The sequence below is a fragment of the Capra hircus genome, chromosome 8 (assembly GCF_001704415.2).
Source record: "Capra hircus breed San Clemente chromosome 8, ASM170441v1, whole genome shotgun sequence".
In the NCBI taxonomy this organism is placed as follows: Eukaryota; Metazoa; Chordata; class Mammalia; order Artiodactyla; family Bovidae; genus Capra; species Capra hircus.
The window spans coordinates 63391311-63413466 of NC_030815.1; the positions used below are offsets into that span (position 1 = coordinate 63391311).

General features: G+C 49.3%; 1 protein-coding gene across 2 annotated transcripts in view; it reads right to left on the reverse strand.

The window, feature by feature from the left end:
- The window catches only part of GABBR2 (gamma-aminobutyric acid type B receptor subunit 2), a 372146-nt gene extending 354132 nt beyond the window's left edge, over positions 1 to 18014 (reverse strand). The window contains exon 1 of one of the 2 annotated variants that reach the window (XM_005683953.3): positions 17468 to 18014. In XM_005683953.3, coding sequence (XP_005684010.3) covers positions 17468 to 17794 — 327 coding nt within the window. In that variant the 5' untranslated portion in view covers positions 17795 to 18014. The remainder of the gene's footprint in view (positions 1 to 17467) is intronic. The other variant, XM_018052222.1, reaches the window with a different exon arrangement.

Sequence of the window (22156 nt, forward strand, 5' to 3'; positions counted from 1 at the left end):
ATTTCTTTGGAGGGAACGACACTGAAGCTGAAACTCCAGTACTTTGGCCACCTCATGTGAAGAGTTGATTCATTGGAAAAGACTCTGATGATGGGAGGGATTGGGGGCAGGAGGAGAAGGGGACAACAGAGGATGAGATGGCTGGATGGCATCACTGACTCGATGGACGTGGGTCTGAGTGAACTCCGGGAGTGGGTGATGGACAGGGTGGCCTGGCATGCTGTGATTCACGGGGTCGCAAAGAGTCGGACATGACTGAGTGACTGAACTGAACTGAACTGAAGAGTGTATTCAAATCAGCCTCAAATGTTTTGTTTTACTTGACAAAAACTTCATGGCCCTTATGATGTGTTGTGCAGTGGTTTAAGTCTTCAGCAAATTTAGTTTTTATAACTATTCTTTGAAATAGGTACTATTATTATCACCCACTGTACAGATGAGAACAATGGGGCACAGGAGGGCGAGTGGCTTGGCCAAAATTAATACAGTTGCTAAGTGAGGGCAAATGAGTCAGGTGCTCCAGAGTCAGGTGCTCCACTAGAGTAACTTGTTCACATGTGAGTTGCCCACACTGTCACATATATTCGAGTCATGTTCAGATGCCCACAGCCATAGGTGCATCATTCTTGTTCCTAAATGGAGCGCAATGTCCAACACAAGGTCACCTCTCCCCCATGACCAGCTAACACTGGCCTGCATATGGATTCTGGTCCAAACCTCCAGTCTCTCTGAGCATCTGCCTCCCTGCTGTGGATGGCCACCTCTGGCAGTCCTTCCTGAGGCACTTAAGAGGATGTAGTCGGAAGCACTTTATCATCCATGAAGCCAACAGCATCTGTAGACACAGCTCTCTTCAAGGGCCTTCAGGATTGCCCATGATGGATGGCTCCCTGGCATCTGACTTGATCCCCATGAACCCAGAGTATAGTACAGAACCACACAGCCCATCTGCCTAGGCCAAAGTGTGCCCGGCAGCTGTGGGTACGCAAATGGCACTGGGCTTAGAGCCTGGCAGACTTAGTAAGTCTCTGCTCACCATCTCACCCTGGGCTCATCACTCTGAGCCTCAGTTTCCCCATCGATAAATGGGGCTAATGGAAGAATTCCTCTTACCAGGTTGTTATTAGATGATGCATTTGGAAGAAATTACAGACTCTGGCACTACACACAATCTGTAATTCTCGTTTAATTGTTGAAAATATCGACTAAATAAGGTCATTATCAGAACAAAATAAGAAACCAAACTGCACTTCACACTGCACTATACCAGACTGGGGTAGAAATAAGGTAACATTTCTTTGAATGTTCAAAGATGAGAGGGATAGGGCAGCTCAGGCATTCTGGGAGCACCTTGCTCAGTGCACCCCGGCCCTACAGGTGGTTTATGCTGACAGGTTGGTGCGTCTTCTTCATCTGCAACCCTTGAGGTCACCCTGACCCCAAACCTTGAGCCAGGCCCAGCTGCCAGTCTCAGTTTCACTCAGCTGCCATGTTGGCCACAGAGGCTTTTGATCTGCACTAAGACCAGGGTCCTGAGGGGGTCAACCCTGGGCCAGGCTGGCCAGAGCCAAGAGCACCTTCAGTTTATACTGTATCTGCAGTTACCATCCCCAGGGCCTCCCCCGGGTATCTTAGAGGAGGAGGGCTATTTCAGCATCAGTTCCCATCTCCAAGTCGCCCCCCCTCGACACCCGCATGCCCTGGGCTACCACACTAAGTAAAACTCACCTCAGAGCTCTTTTTGCCCTTTCCTGCAGCATACCCTTCTCAAAGTTATGCCACCTCTCAGACATGTCCTAACAATTTCAAGCCCCAGAGAGAGGGATCAGAGCCTCATTCCTCTCCCTCCCAGGGGCCACACTGTTCTTTAGACAATGAAGCCACCCACCCCAGCAACATTGAAACTTCCTAACTTAAGGGAGGGGCTTCTAGAATCATCTGAATACAGAGCCAGACCAGAACAGGACTTTCTTCTAGTTATACCCACCTCCCTGGTTTCCCAAACTAGAAGCACCTGGCTTTATATCTGTGCAGGAGTTAAGTCGCCCAGGGGAATAAAACTAAAACCTACAGAAGTCCCTATCCTCAGGAGCCAGAATCCAAAGCAATTCTCAAAGGCCAGTTCTGCAACTTCCTGCCTGCACCTCACAGCAAAAGAGAAGTATGTCATATCCCTAGTGCATACTCCACCCTGTGGCATTTGCCAAACACCCCCTGGGCACTAGATCCTATGCTTTAGTCTTCAAAACAATGCTGATCATCTGTTATCAAACTTCCATGTTATACATCAGGGAAGGGAGGCCCCAAGCGAAGTGACCCCCAACAAGGTCGCCCAGCAGGGCTGTGAGCCAGATCGGGGCCTCTAGGGCTCGGAAGTCCAAACTCTTTCTACTACTCCTTGCCTTCTCTGGTGTGCACGTGAGGGCACCTGGCAAAGTGCTTGGAGCATAGGAGGGGCTCAGTAAGGGCCTGCCACTTTGTTTTGTCCACGGTGGAGCCACCAGGGTGGAATCAGGCTGGAATCCCCACAATCTGCTGAGGATCTAGAGTGGCCAAAACAAAGTCAATCAGACCATCTCAAGACCCACTGTCCACAGGAGTCCAGCAGGTAGGATGGGCTTAGCTGGGGATGTCATAGCTGGGGGGCTTCTGGGGTCCCCAAATCTCTCAAACTCATCATCTCCACACTGCCTGGCCCAGAACTCTTGAGGTCTCAACAAAATACTTGCACATCTGTTGGCAATAATCAAAGCTCTTTTTGGAGAAAATAAATACTATTGCCTACCCACTCCAGTATTCTTGCCCGGAGAATTCCATGGACATAGGATCCCCACAGGCCTCAATCCATGGGATCACAAAGAGTTGGACACAACTGAGCGACTAACACTTTCACTTTTATCCCAGCCTCCCACTCCTGGGCTGCATGAACTGGCACAGTCCAGACATTTCACATTTCAATCAGATATGCCAGGCTTTGTCCCAGTTCCCAAACCTAGCAACCCCCCATACCTTCCTGGCTGGATCCCAAACTGCTGCTTACAGCAGACAGCCCTAACTCCCACACCACCAAATTCCTGCCTGGGACCCATGTTCAACAGTTTGCCTACAGATGGTTTCAGATCTGACACCTGCCAATGAATGGCTGAATTCTGAAGATACCTCACAGATGACAGGAAGACATATTAATCACTTCTTGTTCTAGATACTTCTTTCCGTAAGACAGTCTGCTGGGGTCAGAAAACCTCAGCTCCCTGGCTAACTGCTTCCATAGTATTGTTCTCTCACACTGCTCTCCTTACTTAATAGAAAGTTGAATGAATCACCTATGTGAACAACATCTCTGCGTCTTTGATAAGGATGTTATTGGAAATATCCAAAAGCCCTGGGAGAACAACCCAGAATTAATTACTCTTTGTGCTTAGTTTCAGACACATTTGATATCTGTAACTCTTTATGACTTTTTAAAGCCTTTTCACATTAATCTCTCTCTCTCTCTCTCCCTCTCCCTCTTCAATGATCTCTGCAATAATTCCATGGACAAGCAGGGCAGGCAGTATTATTATTCCCATTTTACAGATGATAAAACTAAGGTGTAAAGAAGTTAAACAACTACTTCAAGGTCACCCTAGTGAGAACCAGAGATGGATCACCCGTGGCAAGTGCAGAGCCCTTTCCGCTGAACCACCTGGCCCTTGAGCTAAAAGATCTCTCTCTGGCACCTACAGGGAAACACGTTCTCCTGCCACGGTAACCCCAGAATCTTTCTCTCTTGCCTTCAGCCCCAGTATGCAGGTGGAGCAATCCATTCCTCACAGATGCCTGATCGTGTCCTCTCCCTCTGCTTCCTTCAGAGGCGCAGTTGCGATTTTATCCAAAATGGTTATGCTGCACATTGTGTTTATGCCATTCATGCAAAAAGCATTTGCTAAGCACTTACAGTGTGCCAGTGGCCATGCTAGGTGCTCAGATGCATGGGCACTCATTCACTCACTGATATGGCTGAGGGCCTACAGGCTGCACCCTGGGTATGGGGACACAGCAGATACAAAACAGATGACACACCTCACACACTGGCCCCGCTCACAGCCAGGCTTGGTAGTGGACAACAGCCAGCAGTGACAACACAGAGCTATAAGGACTCCACAGGGGTCAACAGCACACCCTGGGCCCAAGGAGATTCACCACTGAGCTCTCAGTGCAGCTCAGCTCCTTCTGGAAATAGACAGGGATTCGGGAACAACCACTTCACCTCGAATCTCATTCAGCAATGCTCAGACACAGATCTCACACACTACTTTGCTAGCCTCAAACACAAAGTCCTCCACGGAAACAAGAGCTGGTATTTATATGACTATGCAGCATTTTACATTTTCATATGTGTTATAATAAAATGACAATAATAAAATTCAGTGACTGCCTATCAACGTGGCCCCCTGTGCTTAATGCTTTACATGAATGTTCTATGATAGCCTTCAAAATAACCCATCCCCATTTCACAGATGGGGTCACCAAGACTCAAGGAGTGAGCAGCACCAGCACACACACCCAGGTTTCTGATGCCATGTGCGATGGTCTCTCCACAGTGCCCAGCTGTCCTCCCCCCATTCACACGGATATGGGAAAACACACAGATGCCATTATAAACAACCAGATGAGGCCTCGACACTCATCCGTTCATTCGGCAAATATTTAATGGGCTCGATAAATATTTGCACCAGAGGGCTTCCTGGTGGCTCAGGCAGTAAAGCATCTGCCTGCAATGCAGGAGACCCAGGTTTGATCCCTGAGTTGGGAAGATCCCCTGGAGAAAGAAACAGCAACCCACTCCAGTACTCTTGCCTGGAGAATCCCATGGACAGAGGAGCCTTGTGGGCTACAGTCCGTGGGGTCACAAAGAGTCGGGCACGACCGAGCAACTGACACAACCACCACCAAGTGCTAGAAACTGTGGGGGATTATGGTGAGCCAAAACAGACCGAGCTCACAGTCCCCTGCAAAACGGGGGGACCAACACTGAGCAAACATCCTGGCACTTTAAAATTGCATCTGGAAACCAGAATTGAAAGAGACGTGTGTGCCCCAATGTTCATCACAGCACTGTTTAGAATAGCCAGGACATGGAAGCAACCTAGATGTCCATCAGCAGACGAATGGATAAGAAAGCTGTGGTACATTTACACAATGGAGTATTACTCAGCCATTAAAAAGAATACATTTGAATCAGTTCTAATGAGGTGGATGAAACTGGAGCCGATTATACAGAGTGAAGTAAGCCAGAAAGAAAAACACCAATACGATATACTAACACATATATATAGAATTTAGAAAGATGGTAATGATAACCCTTTATGCGAGACAGCAAAAGAGACACAGATGTATAGAACAGACTTTTGGACTCTGTGGGAGAGGGAGAGGGTGGGATGATTTGGGAGAATGGCATTGAAACATGTATACTATCATGTAAGAAACGAATTGCCAGTCTAGGTTCAATACAGGATACAGGATGCTTAGGGCTGGTGCACTGGGATGACCCAGAGAGATGATGTGGGGTGGGAGGTGGGAGGGGGCGTTCAGGATTGGGAACTCACGTACACCCGTGGCAGATTCATGTCAATGTATGGCAAAAACAATACAGTATTGTAAAGTAAAATGTTAAAAAATTAAATTAAAAAAATAATAAAAAAATAAAATCGCATCTGTGATAAGCACTACAAAGGCTCAAGAGTCAGAGAAACTGCGGCAGAGGTTTCTCCCAGTGAGCGAGGACAGAGAAAGCACACTTGTGCTGGTATTTAAAAGATGAAGAAAGATGGCAAAAGCCCCCTCCAGACAGTGGAAACAGCCTGTGAAAAGGTCCCATGCACACTCTCTGAGCACGATCACCAGAGAAACTTGAAAATACCCCATGTCTGGGCCCAGAGAGAGAGACAGAGGGAAGAGTTCTCAGGACGGAAGCTAGGCGTGAGCGGGGCAGGCCGCAGGGCTTCCAAGGGCACAGGGAGTTCTGTTCCCATTCCCAGAACGATGATGAGCCCCTGCAGGGTGTCCAACAGGGAGGCCACCTGACCAGTGTGCTGGGTATCTGGGGGACAGCCCCTGCACCTGCCCCAGGCTATACCATCACGCTTCTTAGGCTGCATGGTAACAAACCCCTGGTGGCCTCCCTTTGAGAGCATCACTGTTTTAGACTCACCTCCACATGCCCCGTGACCAGCACTGCGCCTGGCGCCAAGCAGGTGCTTAGCAGGTATGAGCTCCACCCATAAAGGAAGCCTCACGGCTGATCTCAACATGATCTAAGTCTAAAAGGAGACACACACTCGTAGACACAAACACTGATGCCCCAAATAAACATAGGAGGTGACAAGTTCTGCAGGAGCAAGGGGAGCAGAGAGCGGATCCATGTGAGCCAGGTGTGTAGACAGACACACTTCAAGTGAGTAGAGAGTACAGCGCTGGCTGTGTGTGACTGAGGGGGCGGACAGGGAAATGGGTGAGGATGAGGCTGAATTAAAGGGAGAGGCAAGCAGCTGGGTGAAATTCATCAAAAAAAGAGAAGCAGCAGCTACTGACAAAACGTGCCACTTGCTTTCATGGGAGGCAGATAGCTCCCATGTGAAGATGCTATTTCACTTTAGAGTTTAAGCAGCAGAGATCAAAGTCAGACCATCCGGATTGAAATCCCCAGCTCACCACTTGGTTGGTTGTGATGTTAAATAAGTCACTTAACCTCTCTAAGCCTCATCTGTAAAATGCAGACAATAATAGCACCTACCGCATCAAATTGGCATGAGAATTAAATAAGTACTTGACACAGGACTGACACATGCTAAGCACAGGATAAAGGTGAGTTACTGTTGTTATAGTCTCTCTTTCCTCACCTACTTGCAAATAATGTTTTCTTCTCCTTTTTCTTTTTTAAATGACAGTAAGTAAGTTCTCCAGACTTCCCAATGTTTCTAGAATTCAGAGTCCAGCAAGGAGGGTCAGAAGGGTCAGTCAGGCCCTGAGAGGACACTCTGTGGAGTGATGGGTGAGCCAAAGTCTATCAAAGTCAACACACTGGGTGGAAGCATTTGCATGGACTCTGATCATATGCCCTGGGGTGGGCTTCCAGGTCCCTGGCTGCCAGTTAAATCCCTGAAACAATTCTGGGCATTCTCAGACAAGCTTCAGTGAATGGGTAGTTTCAGAAACAAAGCGATTTGGATAATCGATTTGGATATAGTGATTATTATTAGGATAGCTGTTGCTTTCAAAATCAGTTCCCTCTGAACAAAGTCAAGTGGATCATGGACAGAGTGTGAAAATATCATTTTCTCTCTGCTACCTCCTGACCCTGCACCATGAGAACAACAATAATGCATCACTCCACAAAGTCCTTCTTTGGCTAGATTTTATCTGAACGGTGACTGATGATGTCCTTGCCAAATGGCAGGAGAAGGGGTCTGCTTCAGCCAGCAGCTATGGAACATGGGCACTGATGAAGACAGATGAGTCCATTTACTCAGTACTTTGGATCTACCACTAATTTTCTAGATGACAATGACACTTCATCCTTCCAGCAACGTGGACTGTTCAAAAAAGACTGAAAAAGTAGAAAGTGGGGTGAAAAGAACAGCCCAATCAGCCCCCAAATGTGTCGCAATGTTCAGGCCCTTGACTCAAGCAAAAATTCTCCAATCTCAGATATCAGCTCATAACCAATTTACTCATACTTTGCACATGATTCTAATAAACTTGGCTATTTGATTTTGGGTTCAGAGCAAAACCAGATCAGAGAAATAGTCACCTCCAGACTGAGCTTACCCAGTTCCTGAATCAGTCCTGACCACAGAAGGATAAAGAGCAGAAACTTCCAGCCCAGGAGCAAGGCACCTGAAATATAACACCTCTTTATTCATTATATTCAGACTTGCCACTAGACTACCTTGCTCACCAAGCCTGATGACTTGGCTTCATTCCTACAGTGTCTACTGGGACCAGAGCTCAGCCAAGTCTCTGTGGCCTGATAACTCCCTGGAGGTGGGAATGGGGTATCAGAACCTGATTCCTACAGCTGCCAACTGCCAGTTAGAGTATTGCTCCAATAAACTAATCTCCTAAAACCATAATACTTCTCAGATGCTGGAAAGTATTTCTTCCCCAGGTTTGATGTTAGAGGACCTTGGAGGATGGTGTGTGTGTTTGTCAGGGGAGAGGAGACTGACTTTCAGCTCAGTTCAGTCGCTCAGTCATGTCTGACTCTGCGATCCCATGAATCGCAGCACGCCAGGCCTCCCTGTCCATCACCAACTCCCGGAGTTCACTCAGACTCATGCCCATCAAGTCAGTGATACCATCCAGCCATCTCATCCTCTGTCATCCCCTTCTCCTCCTGCCCCCAATCCCTCCCAGCATCAGAGTCTTTTCCAATGAGTCAACTCTTCGCATGAGGGGGCCAAAGTACTGGAGTTTCAGCTTCAGCATCATTCCTTCCAAAGAAATGACATTAGCATTAGAAATTCCAAAGACTGACATTAGCTCTGCACAAAATCTTCTACTGGAACATCCAACAGGTACCCTTTTCCCTCTGCACAACTCCCAGGTCCCACAAAGCACCAAAGAAGGAATAAAGAGCAAGCAGAAAGCTCACCCCACAGGGCTTGGCATAAAAAGCACTTCCTCAATTTGTTAAAACTATACCCATTAATCCTCTTCGAATCAGAGAACTGAGTTCCAAGCTTTTAGGTCTATTTGCTTGTTCAATAAATATTTATTGAGCTCCTGCTCTGTGCCTGGCCCTGAGATACTGCTTAGAGGGGTGGGGGTGTGCCCAAGGGAGCCAGACACACCCAGTGCCTGCCCTTGGAGTGCTTACAGTGGAGCAGAGATCCTCAGTGCTGCAATTCATAGAGAAGAGCAAAGACTTATTAACTAACCTAGCACCAGCATCTAGACCATCGAGGTCTTAGCAACCAACCTAGCACCAAAGCCCAGACCACTGACCCCAACTGGAGCTCACACTCCTGTTGTTTCAGCCTGGCACACCTGCTGACTCCTGGAAAGGTACAGAGACAAAAGCATCTCACCAGCCTCATTGCAAACTGTTACATAAGCAGAGAGAATAAGAATAAACAAAAGGAGCAGATGAATGCGATGCTCATTGGGCAAACTATGCCATTTAATTTTCTCACCTTCCTAGAACCAAAATAAATAACCAAAAAAGTAAGCAATAAGAAGCCACTTACATTTCATCCCCAAACAACATGGGGAATGACCAAACAGGTGCCTCAAGAAGGGGTATGCCTTCCCCATCATCCTCCCCTGACCCCTCCTGACCATGGTCAGGTCACACTGTGTGACCGCCAGTTAGGCTGTGAGACCCTCAAGGGCAGGATCCATGTCACATCCATCTCTGTACCCCAGAGCCTAGAAAAGGGCCTGGCAGAAAGCTCTCTCCATCACAACATGTAGCATTACAATGATGGAGCAGAAATAGGTGGAACTATGGCAGCCATCTAGGTGGGCCAGTCAGATCTCCTTTAAGGGGGGAATCTACAGGACAAGTGCCCTCAGCTAAACCTCCAGCTGTAGCTTCAAGATCTGTTGTAGTGTTTAATTAAGACAAGGACACATTCTTCCCAGGGAGCCTGCAGCCACTGACCAAGCTGGGCAGGGATTCTAGAGCCTGGTTCTTTTGGTCTCCGATATGTGATTCCTCAGGCTTCCCTGGTGGCTCAGACGGTGAAGAATCTGCCTGCAATGCAGGAGACCTAGCTTTGATCCCTGGGTCAGGAAGATCCCCAGGAGAAGAGACTGGTCACTCCAGTATTCTTGCCTGGAGAATCCCATGGACAGAGGAGCCTGGCGGGCTACACTCCATGAAGTCACAGAGTCAGACATAACTGAGCAACTTTTACTTTCACTGACCCCTCTAACTGGCAGTCTTTGCTCTGGAGCACCCCACCCCAATGGGCTGGCCAAGACTTTCTGAAACTCCTCTCCCAGCTCTCCTTCCTTCCCCTTTACTTTCACAGGTGTCAGCAACAGCACTGTGATCTGAGGCTTTCACTACCTCCTCTTTTATCTTTCACGAGTATTACCCCTAAGATCTCTGGGACCTGTACATCCATCTTGGCCTGTAACTCTTGATGGACCCCAAACGACAAGCGTCCATGACATCCACATGCTCCTTTACATAACCCAGCCTCCTTTTAAGTTAGGTTGGTCAACAACTATTTCGGATCAATGAAATATGAGTAGAAATAATACACCCCACTTCCAAGTAAAGATGGCCAAAAATCTCGTGTGCCTTCCCCTACGGATTTCCTCCTGCCCCCGTCTTCTCGAGGCCAAAGACGGGAGAGTGACAGTATAAGAGCAGCCTGGAGTCCTGTGTTCTCACTTGGAGGAGGGCCTCCCAGGAGGTTCGGACCCACACTGGATTTGGCTGAGCTAGTATATAAATTTGACTGTGTCAAGCAAAACAGATTTCAGGATTTGCTGATGCAACACTGCCAAGTCCACCCTGACTAACAAAAGTTATATATCCTCTGTGTGTGTGTGTGTGATAAGTCGCTTCAGTCATGTCCGACTCTTTGCAACCCTATGACCAGCCCACCAGGCTCCTCTGTCCATGGGATTCTCCAGGCAAGAATACTGGAGTGGGTTGCCATGCCCTCCTCCAAGGGATCTTCCTGACACAGGGATTGAACTCGCATCTCCTGCTTTGGCAGGCAGATTCTTTACCACTAGCGCCACCTGGGAAACTCAATGAATTTATTTAACACTTCTATTTTCACCCCTGTCTTACACTTTCAGCTTGTTCATTTCCCTGTTGAGATCTCACATCTCTGCATAAAGAAGTTGATGATCTTCCTTAGAGGGGAGGCCAAACACATAAAGAAGAGCCCTTTAAAAATATAGGCAGTGAGCTAAAAGTCTTAGCCCAATATCTAGTTCTAAAGGTGTATTATTCCACGCACCTTCTCCTGGGTGCCTGGCTAGGTCTGAGAAATTGGTTGGGAATAGGCATGGCATGACCAAGGGCATTTCCTTCACGCCAGGAAAGCTCGGGGGCCAGTGCTTGTGGGAACATGCAGGAGGCAGCTCGGCTTAATCCTGATACATGGGGTCTTCTAAGTAAGTCCATTGGTGTTGGGGAGGTGGAGCTTCTCTGAGGAAGTATCCAGAGAAATCATTCATACTGTGGGAAGCTAACTCAGAAGGCAGATTCTAATTTACTCACTTATAGTTCAGTTCAGCAAACATTCACTGATGCCACTGCCTGTAAAACACTGGGGCATCAGACTGGCTCTTCCCTCCCAGAGCTACAGTCCGGCAGGGGAGAAAGAGACAGATATGGCAGATGAATAAAGATCTCGCACTCACATCCTCTTTCTCCAACACCCTTTTCAGCAACATGGCACCAGAAAGTGATGACAGAGAAACATGGCTTTACATCATGTTTTGAGATTCCATATCCATTATATTTATTCCTAATTCAGCTCTGTGGGGTCAACATCATCATATCCACTTGGTACAGGAATAATAAGACTGGTGACAAAACTGGCATGAATATTTACTGAGCACTCATAGTACATCAAGCGTTGAATTACTTTACCCAGATAGTCTTCTTTGATCCCCATATCCTATCAGGCAGTTAGTATATTTGCCCCATTTTACAGATGAATAAATAGAGGCAAAGTGGCTTGTCTAAGGTCACCAGGCAGGTACACGGTACCCAATGGGGATATAGACCCAAGTCTCCTGACATGATGAGGTGCTCATCCGACAGGTGTTTGGAGCCAGTGGAGCTGAAGGGTATGGTTTTGTGCCCAGCCTCATCCCCTCGGGGACTCTCTCTCCTCGTTCCCCTGCAGTGCAACTGACTTCAGTTACTGTTTGGTCTGCCAGACATCCCCACTCTCAAGCTCCCCTTTGCCACCTCTCTTGCCCAGTCAGGCCTCGGAGCACCCCCATCCCCTCTCCATCTCTGCTCAGGGCCCAGCACCTACCTCTTCAGTTGCTACAACAGCTTCCTGGCTTCTCTGTCTCCTTCTCCTGTCTACCTTCCCATCTCTACATCCCTACTGTCCTTTATCTTGTCACATTCATGTTCAAAAATCTCCATGGCTCCTCACTGTTCCAAAATGAAGGCCAACCTTCCTGACACGGCATTCAAGGCCTTCCACACCCACCACCAGTCTGCCTTTCCTTCTACAAACCCTGCACTCAGCTGAAAACAGAATAGGTCAGTGCTCCCCAAACACACCTCACACTTTGTGTCCTCTATCCTTTGATCTTGGTGATTGTTTCTGGGATCCAACCTCCATCTGCCTGAGCCCACACCTCTTTGTGTAAACATTATATTCACCCTTCCAGACTCATCTTGACCTCCTCTCTTCCAGGAGATCTAGATGTGGTCTTCCCTTTCTCTTAATACTCCCGGATTCTATTGCTTCTTTCTTGAACTTAGCATTTCCCAAGTAGATATCTGTGATCAGACCCACCTGGCATCCACCCGACTTTAACAGCCTCTGATGTACTTTGAGGAATCACCTCTTCTCCACTCTGTATTCAGTGTGGTTGGATGGAGCTGACCTCACCATCCTGTTCCTGCATGAAAGGCTGATAGATGTCCCAGACCCACCAATATCATGTTATTGGTTTGAGGATAGATACATGACCCAACTCAAGCCAATGAGAGCTGAGCTTAGGATTTCTGCTGCAATAGTCAGAAAAGAAACACTCTTCTTACTGGAGTTTCTAAGCTGGGAGGGTGTTAACTTGCAGCTGCTAGGGGCCATCTGTACAGCCAAATGGGGAGAGCCTGACTGAGGGTGAAGCCAAACACAAAGGAAATCAGAGCCAAGAGACAAAGAGGGAGACATTTTTAAGATATTTAAGTTCTTGGATTCAGCCATACCTGAATACAGCTCACTCCAGGATTTTTCAGCCACATGAGCCTGTTAAAGTTGGGTTTCTGTCACCTGTAATGAGGTTCCTAAGCAGTATACCTACTAAGGGTCAGGTACCATGCCAGGCAGTGGGGTATAACCACAGAGATGTGAGCCTGATCCTAGAAGACCTCCTTTTCTCTTTGTTTCTAAAAACAGCTATACTGAGATATAATTCATATGCCATAACATTTATTCTATTAAAGTCTGTAGTTCTATGGGTTTCAGTATAGCCACAGAAATGTGCAGACATCAAGATGGATTACTTTCTATCTTGCGTTGAAAACGACAAACACGTGCTTGCTGTGTTCTTCCCTATCCACCAGCTCCTCTCCTGAATCCAGGACTGGGTTTACCTCTTCTTTCTGCAATACCAATAAATGCAGTTGCTGCTGCTGCTAAGTCACTTCAGTTGTGTCCGACTCTGTGTGACCCCATAGACGGTAGCCCACCAGGCTCCCCTGTCCCTGGGATTCTCCAGGCAAGAACACTGGAGTGGGTAATAAATGCAGTAAGTGCTCAATTAATGTCTACTAAGCTATACTCAGATCTCCTTGAAAAGCTTGGCCTCCATCCCACAGTTGTTTTGGTCCACTCTAAAGCACAAAGAATGAGACAACAGATATTTGGCAACCCACTCAAGGAAAGGACATACTCACCAATCACTAGGTTCTCCAAGCTGGATCCCTGCAATGGGGTAGACTTTCTGAGAGGTGCACACCTGGAACATGCTCCTTTGGCTCCCTGAGCTTTCCCTAAGTTTATTACAGAATAATTTAAAATAGTAACAAGTGGGAAGACATACAAATCCAACAATAGGGGAATGACTTAATAGAATAGAATAATAAATAGCCACTAAAATTCATCTTTGCGAAGAGGATTTGAGGACATGGAGAAATAACCATGCTATAATATTAAGTGAATGAAACAAAATATAAAAGGATGCATAGAGATCTCAAGTACACAAAATAGTAAACACCAGCAACTGGAAGGGAATAATGCTAATTATTAGATGCAATTATCTTTGCATAGGTGGATTATATGCAGTTTTCTCATGTTTCTCTACAATTTTTTTTCTAAAATGAATATTACTTTAAATAAATCAGAAAAGCCAATAATATTTGTAACTCATCCCTTAGTTATTATTTAATTTTATTAATATGACTACATGAGAAACAACCACAGGAAGAATACTTCTGAACCTGTAAAACTTTTATTTAAAAAAGACACTGTCCCTCAGAGTCTTTTAAACAAACATGAGTAATCTAACCTAACAAGGGTTACTTGTTAACCTTGACTGCCAAGAAGCTTAGCACTAAAACTCAATTCACAAAAATGCAATAGTCATCTTAGCCCAGGTTCTGGGTTCAATAATGCCCATTTTTCTATGTGGTTTCTGATGCTTCCTCTTATCTGTATTTTCTGTTGTTTTGCTTGTGTTTTTATATATTCAAATGTTCCTTGGAATACATAAAGAAGTATTTGCTGAAGTGATTTGAAGTACACCAAAGAAGAGAGGTCCTAGCAGAGATTCTGCTGGGATGCTTCATTTTTACAAACACATGGCACTGGGTGGGGCTTTGAATCCTTTATTGCTATTCTAATTACAGCAGAGGGGTAACTGAATAAGTGTGTGGGGGAGGCTCCTTTATGGAGACAGGCTGGTCCCAGTGATCAGATTAACCCATGTCTTGCTAATCTCCATCTCTTCTAAGGCTGTGTGGACAGAGGTCCATCCTGGCTGCCCATAGTTTCTGGCCACTGACTGAGAGCAAACGATAGCAAAGTCTGCCACAATGTGCTCACCACATCCATCCTGTGTTCAAGTCTATAGACATCAAGTGACACAGTCAACAAGTGACTAAAGAGTACATTCAATCCATAAAGACATCCTATCTGAATAAAATAGGGTCCATACGCTCTAAGACGAGCCCCAAACACCCTTCAGGTTTTATTGCAATTACTCAGCCTGATCCTTTACTTTGGCTTTAGAAAGAAAGTCCCTCTACTCTATAAAGATGGGCCACTTGAAAAAATTCAGTATTCTATCACCTGGGTGTTCTCCCTACTATGACACCTCATGGCAGGAGATAACATATTTATCTGATTCTAAGCCAAGATTCTTTTTTTCTGGTGATAACTTCACTGACTCTTCATGAGATGAGGAAAAACAAATAAGCAAACTTAACATTTTAGTGGTGATCATTTTACCAAATCTAAAGTTGCAGTGTCTTACTTGTGAAAGGGAAAGCAAGAAAGGAAAGGAAGGCAGGAAACATTTATTGAGCGCTTACAGCATGCCAGAGGACTGGCCGCTGTGCTGCCAGCTCAAGGCATTTTCCATTCCGGCCAGTTATCTCCCTTAAGCGCCACAATACCATCCAACGGAGTACCTATAACAGTCCCAGTTTTTCAGAAGTGGAAATCTAGGCTTACAGAGATTAAATCCCTTGCTCAAGGTCACCCACGGGGAAGATGCTAGGTTTCTGACCACACTCAGGTCAGAGCCATCCCAAAGCCCATGCCCTGTGCCCCTTCAAATGGCTAGAAATGCCTCTGCTCGCATGAGGCTGAGATTACCCTCTGCCCTCCCTCCCTCGAGCTCAAGTGCCTTCTGACTGTCTCATCCTCTTGACTTTAGGCCCCCTCTCACTCAGAAAGTCATCAAGACACACTTGAAAATACAATATAAAAGCATCAACCCACATCCTGAAATTGAGCACCCTTCCCTTTGCTGCCACTAACAAGTTAATATGAAGTCTCTTTCAGGGAAGCTTTCTGAATGGAATAAATTGGTGAAAACATGATGCAGCTGACAATATTTGGTGATGATGCAAACAGGGCTGCCCTGTCCATAAATGGTTTTGTCTCCAAAGAACCCGCTCTCCTGTGTCCTTTTCAAAAAAAAAAAAAAAAAAGATTGAGCAACAGAGAAACAGTACCCAGAAGACACGGCTCGGTATAATTGCATTGCCCTCTCTGTTTATGTGTGTCGGACAAGTACCCCCAGAGAACTTGAAACGTTCTGGAGAAGACAGGAATGTCATTCAGAGATGATTCCACAGGGGCTGGCTCTGCACAGCTCCCAGCTTACATCCTCCCAGGGCAAAGGAAGCCTCTCCGCTTGCAGCAACCCCCGGGCACCGCCACCAACTGCCACCCGTTCCTTCACCTTTTATTTACATCGCAGAGCAGACTGGTTCATCCGTGAAGGGGGGAGGCGGGAAATAAGATGCAATCCAGGTTCCTGCTTTTTCCGGGGACCCAAAAGCGGCGGGGGGGGGGGGGGCGGTCACACAGAGAAGGAAGTGGAGCCTAGGGTGCCCCATCAGCGTGGCACGACGACCCTCCCCTCCCCTTCTACACCAGGACTCGAGCAGAAGTGCCCAGGGAGCCCCAGGAAGCCGGGTCAATTAAGCCCATTGCCTTGGCCGGGCTTGGCGCGGTGGAAGAGGCGCCAACCGAGCGTTCTGCACAGGAAATCACTGCCCCCTTCAGGCCGCTTCTCAGCCGCTGTGGCCGGAGGTAGGAGCTCCCTCAGTATGGAAAAACTCGCAAACCCGACCTCAAGCGGCCAGCGATTGCTCCTCTGAGCCCCCTCGGCGCACCCTAGTTCTCGGGCCGGCGGAGATGTGCGCTGTTGCTACAGCTGGAATGCAAGCTGAGGGTGTAAGCAGGGGGCTTAGGACGGAAATCTCTCGGCTCTTCTGCTCCCCTCAGAGAAAGAGGCCGGGAAGGCAAGCCGACTTGCGCTCCAAGTCCGTGCTTCAAGTCTGCGCCCCGGGAAACTGCGCCGGCAGCCGCCCGGCCACCAGCAGCGGCGCGGCCGCACACTCTCGCGCGTCCGGGGCGAGACCTGCTCGGGACACTCTGAGCAACTAACCGGAAGGGGTCTCCTCAGGAAACCGCTCGGGCCACAGGCAGGGCCAGGCACCTGCAGGCAGCAAGCAGCGCTGCAGAGCCGGCGGCCCCACACCGGCCGGACCGGTGCGGGTTCCAAGCTGCTGGCGCGCACCAGGCGCCCAGCCCTGATGCGCGCTCCAGCCCCTGGGTCCCCGAGCCCTCTGGACCTCAAAAGCTCAGGTCGGCTTTTCCGAGGCCCGCGAGCAGGCCCGTGGCCTCTCCAGCCCTTGATGGCCCAGTTTATAGTCAATGCGCCTGTTCTTCCCACCTAGCACTCCACAGCCCCACCAGCGGGACTTGGGCAGGGGTGACCACTGCAGGCCTTTCGGCAGGTTCAGTTACCACCTCTTTCTCGGGGCAAAGGAGACCCTAGTTTTCTATCCCACATCCCACAAGCATACACACATACACAATCCCAGAGGGGAAAGATGCTCAGCAAATCTTGGCACCAGCTGTGCGAGCCAAGCCCGGCGGGACCCAGAGGGTAAGCACTGAGCCCCAGCCTGAGGTGCCCTCGGCAGCCCCAATGAAGGCTCTGCCCAAGGGCCGAAGCTTGCTTCTGTCCAACACGTCCTGCCCCATTCCCCCCACAGCCCCGACGGCGCGGGCAGCCGGACACTCACCTCGGTGTCGTAGAGTCGCAGGTCGAGGAAGTAGGGGCGCAGGAGCGACTCGTTGCGGATCTGCTCGATGGCCAGTTCCACCGCGGGGAGCACGCCGCGTCCGATACTGCCCTTGGCCACCTCCTTGGTGAGCGGCATGAGGCCCATGATGGAGAGCGGCGGGCTGCTGGGCGGCGGCCGGGGGGCACCCCGCGCCCAGCCCCAGGCCCCGGGCGCGAGCGGCAGCAGCAGCGGCAGCAGCAGGAGCAGCAGCAGGCGCGCGGGCGGCGGTGGCGGCGGCGGCGGCGGCGGCGGCCCGGGCTGCCCGGAGCTAGGCGGGGAAGCCATGCCGCGCCGCGGGCTGCGGGCGCCGGCTCACTCGGCCCGCATGGCCTGGCCCGGCCCGCCGCCCCGCGCCAAGATCTCCCCGCGGCGCCCGCGCAATGGCGCCGATCCCCGCTCCGGCTCGGGCTCAGGCTCCGGCTAGGCACAGAACGGCCGCGGCGGCAGCGACAGCGGCAGCGGCGGCGCCCGTGACGGATCAATCACGCCGGGAAGGGGTGGGAGCGAGCAGAGTGCGGGAGGCGGGGAGCAAGCGAGCAAACGCGAAGAGGGGGGCCGGCGTCTCCGCGCGCGCCTCTCTCCGGCGCGGCCGCCCCGAACCCGGCCGCCTCCGCCCGCCCCCGTGCGCGCTCTGAGCTGCTCTCCCGCCGCGAGCCGTTCGGCAGCAGCCCCTGGAGCCCGGCCGGGGGAGGGCGAGCTGCAGGAAACGCGGGAGGCGAAGGCGAGGCTGCTCCGCGGCGGCTCGGGCCGCCTCCGGGGACAGGGACGAGCCGTGCGCACCGGGGGAGGGGAGGCGCTGGCGCTGCGGCGGCCGCGGGGAAGGCCGCCTTCCCAGCACACGCACACCCGCGCCCCCGGCCCTCCGCCGCGCTGGCTGCCCCGCGACCGCCTGGACCTGAGCTCTGGGGGACAGCGGCTGAAGGAACGAGCAAGGCGTGCTGGCACACGCAGTGGCCACGGTCGCTTCGCCGAGCGCTTCCTGTAGCACCTGCACGATGATTTGGGACTGCCTCTCGGAGGTCTGGCTGGGAAGGTCTGGTCTGCGAGCGCGCCACAGAGGCGTCCTAGAGGCACCTGCAGCCTACACTCCCCTGCTCTACGCTGGTGTCTGGGGGGCCATGACTGAGCCCGAAGCAGCGGCCAAAAATACCGCCGGCGGTTGAATGCCCTTTGGTGCTGAGGTTTCTGGCCTTTAAGGTGTGGCTGAAAGCCCCCTTCTTCCGTCTAGTCTGAGCTTTCCTTTGCCAACCTCAGGAGCCTGGAGTCTTCGCCTTGCGTGTGCGATCGCCCCCTCCAGGCGTTTGACCTCCCCCATGTCCCCATTCCCAAAGGGGGCTCCGCCCTGGAATTCTCCCACCCTTGCCTGTCCAGGTCGGAGTACTATCCTCAGGCCACAGTGGATCCAAGCTCCCCTTGACCTGGCCCTCTGTCTGACAGGTCGCGCCAGCTGCAATGGCTAACCTTAATTAGCAGTCCTGTAATCTGACCTACAGCCTCGGGTCCTTGTACCTCTCCAAGCTTGAACAATAGGAATCATGGTCATTAAAATATAAAATCCCAAGAGGTGATCAATAAGGGGGGCAACATCATTTCAGAAAACCTTGAACCAACCATTTGTGGGCAATACCGACGACCTTGTAACAAGGTTGAGAACTTAACCTTCACTAAACACTTGCTACATTTATGAAACCGTCACAACAGCCCTAGGAACCAAGAACTTTGATATCATCCTCACTTTACAGACCCATACTTTGGGAGGTTTCATAGCGTGTTGAAGTACAAAGAACTATTGAGAGAGCATTGGAACCCAGAGCCAGCAGGAGCTCTATACATCAGTGCAGTGAAGTCAGGACCAGAAACATGCTCCCCTGTGGGAAGGGAACTGCCCTGACTGAATTGTTTTGGACCTTGCTTTCCTTGGGCACGTTGGACCACATGCTGTCCACAGACTTGATCTTCTGGAGTGAGGCAGGGGCAGCCTTGAATCACAGGCTAGGTTATTACCAGGAATCATGAAGATGGAGAGGAGAAGCTGAGCCCAACTCCTGGAGAGTAACTTGGACAGCTCTAGGGAAACCGGGCCAAATTCTTCCTATCCAACTCCTCTTTCTAGGCTTCTGCAGACACGACCTCCCAAGCTCCACTTAGCCTTTCCCAGCTGGGGGGTTTGAAAGGGGCAGAGCTCACTTGGGCATCTCCACCAAAAAAGGTGGTCTAGAGGACAATGTAATCCTCAAGATATCTGTGATGTGATCTTGACATCACAGATAGCCCCTAGTCATAGGCTTCCAGCAGCTACCATTCCTCAACTTCTAAGCTCAGGTTTCCGAATGAGCATTTTTCATTTCATTTTCATTACAAGGAAAAATGTTTTCCTTGTAAGCCATGCCAATATGGAGTATCTGCTGACACCTACATCTGGGAATAAGTTGAAAGCTGGAACAACTTTGTTTGACATTTACTAAGTGATTGAAGGCCCTGCCTGGCAACTACCTTTCCGCCTCTCTGTCTCCATTTATGAGGTGACCTGACCTCTAGACACCAGGGATCGCCCTGACCCAAGGAACTCCAGTCTTACTCTCCATCAGTCTGGCTCCAGGCCAAGTTGTGAGCTCATAGCCCACTTCTGATGTCAGGGCATCTCTCTGGTTCCCAGATCCTGCTCTGGCCTGTGTTCCAGTCTGGGTAACTGGATCACTGGCATGCTTCCTTGGGTCTGAGTTCCAACCTTGGTCACCAGTTTCAACTCCGTGTTCTTCTAGAGCTTGAGTTCAGCCCTCTTGCTTTATAATAATCATTCATTCCTTCAATCAATGTTTTGTAGTGTCTACTATGTGCTGGGCAGTGTCCTAGAAGCTGAGGATACAGAAATAAACAAGCCAAACTAAAATCTCTGCACTTGAATAGATTCACAGACATAGAGAAGGGACTTGTGGACACAGTGGGGGAAGAAAGTGGAATGAATTGATAGAGTAGCGCTGACATATACACACTGTTGTTGTTTTTGTTGCTTACCAAGTCGTGTCTGACTCTGCAACCCCATGGACTGTAGCCCACCAGGCTTCTCTGTCCATGGGATTTCCTACGCAACATTATTGGATTGCATTGCCACTTCCTCCTCCAGGGGATATTCCCAACCCAGGGACTGAATTTGCATCTCCTGCATCTTCTGCATTGGTAGTCAGGTTCTTTACTGCTGAGCCTCTGGAGAATGGGCATATATACACCACCATATATAAAACAGATAGTTCGTTGGAAGCTGCTATATAACACAGGGAGCTCAGTTTGGTGCCCTGTGATGTTCTAGAGGGGTGGGATGAGGGTGGGAGGGAGGCTCAAGTGGGAGTGGGTATATGTATATTTATAGTTGATTCACATTGTTGTGCAGCAGAAGCTAACACAACATTGTAAAGCAATTATTCTCCAGTAAAAATAAAATAAAATCCCTGCCTTCATAAAGTTGACATTCTAGTCGAAAAAGAGAGACAATAAACAGAAAGAAGAAGATATTTTAGTATCCCAGTTTATGAAAAGTTCTATGGAGAACAATAAATTGAGAAAGAGGATTGAAACTGACAGGGTGGGGCTGCAATTAGAAATAGGGAGGTCATGGAAGGAGACGCTGAGATGACTTTTCAGCAAAGACGTAATGGAGGTAAATAAGGCAGACATGCAAATAGTGTTCCAGGTGGAGGAACAGCAAGGGCAGAGGCTCCAAGACAGAAGTGTGCCTGGCATGTTCAAGGAACTGCCAGGAAGCCAGTGGAGCTGGAGTGGAGTAAGCAAGGGGAAAAGCATAGTACCCAAGGTCAAAGGCAAGTGAGATCAGGTAGCACCTGGGCATTGTGAGAACTCTGGTTTGCACATGATGAAGTAGGGAACAACCAGAAGGAACTGGTGCATCAGCAATGTGATTTGATCTGTCCAGTGAAGAGAAGCTGGTAGGGGGAAGAGAGGAGGCAGGAAGACCAGTGAGGAGGCTATTGCAATAAGCTACATATGGTAGCAAGAACCAGGCTACAAGCAGAGGAACTGGTGAGAAGTGGCAAGGTTAATAATCGTTCATATTGTTAATGAGAATAAAATGCACAAGAAACACAATAGAGACTTTAGAAAGCAATATGCTCAGGGTCACATCCTTAGAAAGTGATAAAACATGAATGTCAGTCCAGGTCTGTATGGTTTCAATACTCATCTTCCTCCCCAAATCCTGCCTCCTACAGCAATCCTTTCTCCCACACCCTCTTCCTACACAAATGAACCAGAAGCTAGTCTCCAAACTTGAGTTTAGAGGTTGGGGCTGTGTTGAAAGAGGATCAGTTCAGTTCAGTTCAGTCCAGTCGCTCAGTCGTGTCCGACGCTTTGCCACCCCATGAACCGCAGCATGCCAGGCCTCTCTGTCCATCACCAACTCCCGGAGTTCACCCAAACCCATGTCCATTGAGTCGGTGATGCCATCCAACCATCTCATCCCCTGTTGTCCCCTTCTCCTCCTGCCTTCAATCTTTCCCAGCATCAGGGTCTTTTCCAATGAGTCCATCAGGTAGCCAAAGTATTGGAGTTTCACCTTCAACATCAGTCCTTCCAATGAATACCCAGGACTGATCTTCTTTAGGATGGACTGGCTGGATCTCCTTGCAGTCCAAG